This window comes from Propithecus coquereli, unplaced genomic scaffold (genome assembly GCF_000956105.1).
Source record: "Propithecus coquereli isolate 6110/MARCELLA unplaced genomic scaffold, Pcoq_1.0 Scaffold296, whole genome shotgun sequence".
NCBI lineage: Eukaryota > Metazoa > Chordata > Mammalia > Primates > Indriidae > Propithecus > Propithecus coquereli.
In genome coordinates, this window is record NW_012148574.1 from 101,866 (window position 1) to 107,705 (window position 5,840).

Sequence of the window (5,840 nt, forward strand, 5' to 3'; positions counted from 1 at the left end):
CGTGGCCGTGTCGGTGACACCGTAGTGCTGCCGGGCACACAGTTAAGTCGGATGAGGAGAGCCAGCATGTGGGATGGTCGCTGCCACCAGCCAAGCTCAAGCGCAGTTACTGAGCAGTGGCTCCGTGACGGATCCCCAGACTCGAGGCCCCAAAGTTCACCCGCTCTTTTATTGCATTTCTCCAGTGTTTGGAGTTGAGCCAGACTTGACCAGGGAAGGCGGCAGCATTCCTGTGACCCTGACCTTTCAGGAGGCCACAGGCAAGAATGTCATGCTGTTGCCTGTGGGGTCAGCAGACGACGGTGCTCACTCCCAGAATGAAAAGCTCAACAGGTGAGATGTGGGCACCTCGGGCCGAGCCCAGGTCCGCCCCGGCACGGCTGCCCCTCCGCCCCGGCCTCGTGCCGCTGCCGGGAGGCGGAGGCGGGAGGGGCGGGGGCCTCGGGCGGGGCAGTTCGTGAAAAGAAGGTTCAGCAGGGTTCCGTGCTTGTATTCACCTAGTGCTCGTGAAACCCTCCCTGCTTCTCCTTTCCGAAAAGGCATAATGCCATGGCTAACTGCATGCACTGCCGCTGTTACACGTTCCCGACTGGGGTGGACGTGCTGGGGACTCTTTCCACGCACAGGGACAGGGACAGCATCTGAGACAGCAGCAGGAGGAGGGGCCCAGGTGGGCAGGGGACCCACAGGCCATTCAGGGAGGGACGTCTGGCTCCAGAAGACGAGGGCCCATCTTGGGGTAACCGAGGCAGACAGTCGGGGACTAGGCAGAGGCAGAGCCCCTGTGGAGGAGGAGGGGGAATGGACCTGGGTATGAGGTGTGAGTGCAGGTCTGGGCTTCAAGGACAGACGCGCAGTGGGGGCCGAGACCAAGGCGCGACACCTGCCGTTAGGGCGTGAGGGCTGACCCCGTACGTCCCCTCAGACCGGGGCCAGGGCTGGTCCCCGGGGTGGGCGGTCACAGTGAACCTGCGCTTGAGAGTCAGGCGGCCGCACTCCAAAGGCAGGCAGGAATCCGGACCACCAAGCCGCGCTGGGGGCGCCCCCAGAAATAACGCAGCATGCGCCTGGGCGTCGGCGGTGCTCGATGCCGGCAGACTCGGTGACGTGCTCTTCTCCGTCAGGCATAACTACGTAGAAGGAACCAAGATGCTGGCCGCGTACCTGTATGAGGTGTCTCAGCTGAAGGACTGAGGCCGGTCCCCAGGGAGCGCCGCCTCCCACCGGAGCCCTGCCCTCGCCCTCTTGCGGCTTGCTCGGGAGGGCGGACGCCCCTCCCCTCCCTGCCTGTCAGGCCACGCAGACTCCGAGAGTGGGCACGAGTGTGTCCGGCTGCCCCGCGGGTGGAGCTCCCTGCACCGGCAGTTAGAAGCGGTCGGGCCTGGGGGTTGTCGGGGACCTGACAACAGCCGCGTGGCCCGGGGAGGTCACTATGACGTGACCTCCAGAAAATAGCCCAGGTCCAAAAGCACAAGTTCTTCTGTGGGAGGTTCTGGTTGTCATCGAGTTGGGACGAACAGAGGACTTGACGCCTCTGTCTCGGGCGATGCACACCTGGAATCTTCGGGAAGGAACGAGAAGTGACCCCTGCCTGTCCAGGGTCCTGTCCTTGTCTCAGGACCTTGACCACGGCTGGCATTTCCCCTTTTCTCTTTACTGTGCTCCCGCCACCCCCAGCCCAGCTGGAAGGTTCGCCTTGTCTCAGTCTGTGCTGCTGAATAAAAGGTAGAAATGAAGCCTCTGAAAGGTCGCTGCGTCTCACTCACTCGTGGAGTCTGTTCATCGTGTCAGCTCGTGGTGGGGGTGGCGCTGGGTGGCGGTCAGGGCTCCCAGAACAAGACTCGCGTCTTTCTGGGCAAGCACGTGTCCTCTCCAGCCCCGGACGTGGGGGGACTCACTCATCACCCGAGTGTTCAGAGAAGCGTCCCTGTCCCCGCTCATCCCTTACTGCTGCTGAGCCACAGGAAGTCAAATGGTTTAGACAAAATAAAGGGTTGGTTGGCCCAGCTGGTACCTAAGAGCTGAGCACGCTCAATGGAAGGAACCGGCGCTGCCTGGGGCGTGGGTGATTCCAGGGCAGGGGCAGGGAAAATGCAGGTGCGCCCAGAGCGCCTCGAGGCAGGAAGTGAGGCTGTGCTCTCAGAAGCTCGGCCCACAGGGGCCACGTCTCAGGCCACGGGAGCCAACCTGGAAGAGCTTGTGATGGCCAAAGGGGGCGATTTGAGCAAGAAAACAACAATAGCACTAGGTTATGCCCCACGGAACGTATAGCTGCCCGTGAGGCGGTGCCGGCACAATGAGTGAGCGAGTGAGTGCAGAGGGACAGGGCCTCCTTGGGGAGAACGGCCACCGGTGCAGAAGGAAGGAGGGACACGGAGAATCGTCATCAGAACACCGCGGTTGCTGCAGGCAAGATCCCTGACATACACTAACTGGTGGGCAAAAGTTTAAGAAACAGGACACTTGGCTAGCTTGAAAGATGTTAGTCTGCAGGGAAAATAATAACTTTACGGTGGAGAAGCTGGCAGATGCCACCTTCACCAAGTCATCAAAATGAACCTCAGCAGTAATGACACGTCAACATGTACCATGAGAGATGCCCTGGGAGGACATGGCAGTTCTGGTAGCCTCATGCTGCTCGTGAAAAAAGCAGACAAATTGATAAAATCTGAACAACACCTGGAGTTGGCATCATGCTGATGCCAACGTCTTAGTTTTTATCATTGTGCTATGGTTATGTACGATGTTAGCTGGGTGAAGTTTACACTGGGACTCTCTACTATTTTCAACTTTTCTCTAAATCTAGTCTCATTTCGAAGTAAACACTTTGAAAAAGACTGGGGTGGTGGCTTCAGGTCTGGCTGGACCCAGCACTCAGTGCGATCGGGCCCGGTGCTCCACCTCTCAGCTCCTTCAGCATGACTGAGAAGGGCGTTCTTTCAGCTTCTAATCCTGCAAAAAGAACTGCAGGGTCTTCCCGCGGGAGCCCCCGCCGTAGCTGCGCATGTCTCAGGCACACGAGCTGCACACGGGCTCTGGTTGGTCGTGAACCCATGCTAAGCTGTGGGTGTGAGGTTTGTCGCCCCCAGACTCGAGCTGAAATTTAACTGCCCTTTTAACGGTATTGAGGCGGGACCTTTGAGCGGCGATTAGGCCACAAGGGCTGCACCCTGGTGACTGTCTGGATGCTGTCCTGGGAGTGGGCTCCAGACAGAAGGAGGCGCGGGGCCCCCCCTCGCTCTCAGGCTCTCAGCCCTTCCGTGCTGGGCCTCCAGAGTCAGGAGCCAATGAATATCTGTTCATTGTTTTAACCATCAGTTGGCCAATTTATGTAAAATGTGATCAAAACTCCATTATAAGAGTTCAAAAAGGCATGGAAAAATCCAATGAGTTTGAATCTTATTTCAAGTTTTAAAATCTGGGACTAGTTTAAAAAACTTATATGCTAATTTCAGCCCAAGATTAATTTTTTTCAGAACCAAACTAAAAATTGCAACATGGAAATATCGATGCAACTGTCAACGGAAAAGAACCAAAACTCTGTAAAATAATTTAAAAAGGTTTATTCTTCTGCAGAGGACAGGGAAGGCTAATAAAAGAAAATGGCAAGAAAAAAAAATAAAAAGGTTTATTCTGAGCTGAATATGTGCGACCACGGCCCAGAGCCACCCCCAGGAAGCCCTGAGCAAGTGGTCTCGCCATGGTTGGGTCACAGTTTGGTTTTATACATTTCAGGGAGACAGGGATTACATGTAAAGTCGTAAATCGATTCATGGAAGGCAGAGATTGGTCTGGCCCGAAAAGGCAGGACATCTCAAAGCAGGGGCTTACAGGTTATAGGTGGGTTTAAAGATTCTTTGATTTGTAATTGGTTAAAGCAATGGAGCTTTGTCTAAAGGCTTGGAATGTTTTAAGAGAAAGAATTCTGTTAATCAGAGACAAGCTACCCACATATGCCCAGACTCAAGTGATCTGTTAAGTCAATGGCTTGCGGGTGTGGTTTAACCTTTGTCTTACGTGGCCTTAGACCTGTTAATGATTTTGTATCTTATAGTTACAAAGAATAACTCAAAAGGGACAGGACATATCTAGGCATGTCTGACCTCTCTTCTTAGGGCCGGTGACTCAGCTTTAGGTTTTTTTGGGGGTGTGGGGGGATTCCTCTTGACCAAGAGGGAGTCCATTCAGTTAGCTGGGAGGCTTAAGATTTTATTTTAGTTCACACAACAAAGTAAAATTTGCAAACCCAAGTCACACATCGATAGTTAATAATCATGGTAAGGGACATAGCCAAAGAACAACGCCTGCCTCAGTTAAGTGTGGAAGAAACTCTGCCTTCTGTGAGGGCAGAGAAGAAACAACATAAGCAATTCTGCTTCAGGAAATTTCCACAGAAATAGAAAATGCTAGAGCCTCTGCCACAAATAAAATTGCAAAGCCTCAACATGTCCCGCTCTCTCCAGAGAGCACCAAAGGTTAAATGGGAGCCAAGACAGGACTTGAGCATTTAGTTCCAGCCATGCAACTCGGAGAGCGCGGTTCCAGGTGTGGAAACCAGCTGCGGACAAGCTCTTTAAGAACGTGAATTTTATCCACTGTAGTTACAAAACAAGGCCAATGTTTCTGCATTATTGTTTGGCTTTCCAAAGGGCACTATGAGGCATCAGGGCCTCTTTCAAAGCCACCCTCAGCAATAATTATGTCTTCCCAGCCTCGGTAACCACCTCTCAGTTCTCTTGCCTCTGCACACGTGGTCACAGACTCTCATAGGCACCCCACTTTGTAGAATGACTTCTGTCCTTAAATCCGGTCATGGCCTACGTGGCACGGAAGCAGCTATTTCGTGGGCATCTCCCACCTGGGTGTGAGCGGTTCCCCGTCACTTCTCCTTCATGCCCCGCCCCCCTTCACAAAAGCCTCCAGAGCCCTCAGCAGGGAGGGCCCCCACCGCGGGGACCCACACAGGAGGGCATGTCCGGAAGCTCTACTCCTCCCGCTCCCTCTGCTGGAGACCCAAGTGACAGTTTGCTGCAGAGACTTAGTAGAAACAATGATTATTTATGAATTCATTTTTGCACACATTTACTTAATTTAGAACCCGGGATTTGACAATCCTTCCCCAAACCCTTTTAGAGAGGGTAGCTGGATATGCGGCAATGCTAAAGGATCCGGATACAGAATTGTGTGTCGGGTAATTCATAACCCAAACATGAAACGATGAATGGCCCAGGAACCTGCGTTTTATTGATACTGCCATCTTTCCCACAGGAGAATCTTAGAAATAAGTCACCTATTTTGCTTTTGATGAATGACCGTATCCCTGCATCTTTCTTTGAGAAAAGCACCAGCTACAATTGACTGTCACACTTTTTAAATGAAATCGTGACTAACTGACGCTCATGTCTCCACACCCTCATCTGCCTGCTGGTCATCACTTCCCTCAGAGTTGCCTTTATTCGGTATCACTGTCACAAGAACTGAAATTTTCAAACAAACAAAAAAAAGTCAAGTTACAAATAAGTAAGTGGCAGCCCCAGGGAAGCCCTTTTACTACGATTTCTATTTTCTGTTCAATCCATACCGCAGAGGTACGGGGATAAACCACCATTTGGGTTCTCAGGGTTTACTGAAGAACTCATACACGACATTCCAGATAAATGAAGGTTAATCCTCGTCTCCCTCCTCTTCTTCGTCCTGGTTAATTCGGAAGCAACGTAATTCGTAACTCTCTTTTTGTTAGCAACCAATCACGTAGGTGATTCTTCTTCAAATGTGTTAGGGTAAGGTATTTCAAATACCTTTTAGGAAAAGACACTGCAGAGGTGACGGTGACCTTGCCT

At 52.4% G+C, this 5,840-nt stretch overlaps 1 protein-coding gene across 2 annotated transcripts in view; it reads left to right on the forward strand.

Moving 5' to 3' along the window:
- The window catches only part of CNDP2 (CNDP dipeptidase 2 (metallopeptidase M20 family)), a 19,806-nt gene extending 18,076 nt beyond the window's left edge, over positions 1–1,730 (forward strand). For both annotated transcript variants that reach the window (XM_012648886.1, XM_012648887.1), the window contains exons 11-12: positions 186–333; positions 1,125–1,730. In XM_012648886.1, coding sequence (XP_012504340.1) covers positions 186–333; positions 1,125–1,194 — 218 coding nt within the window. In that variant the 3' untranslated portion in view covers positions 1,195–1,730. The remainder of the gene's footprint in view (positions 1–185; positions 334–1,124) is intronic.
- The last annotated feature ends 4,110 nt before the right edge of the window (positions 1,731–5,840 follow it).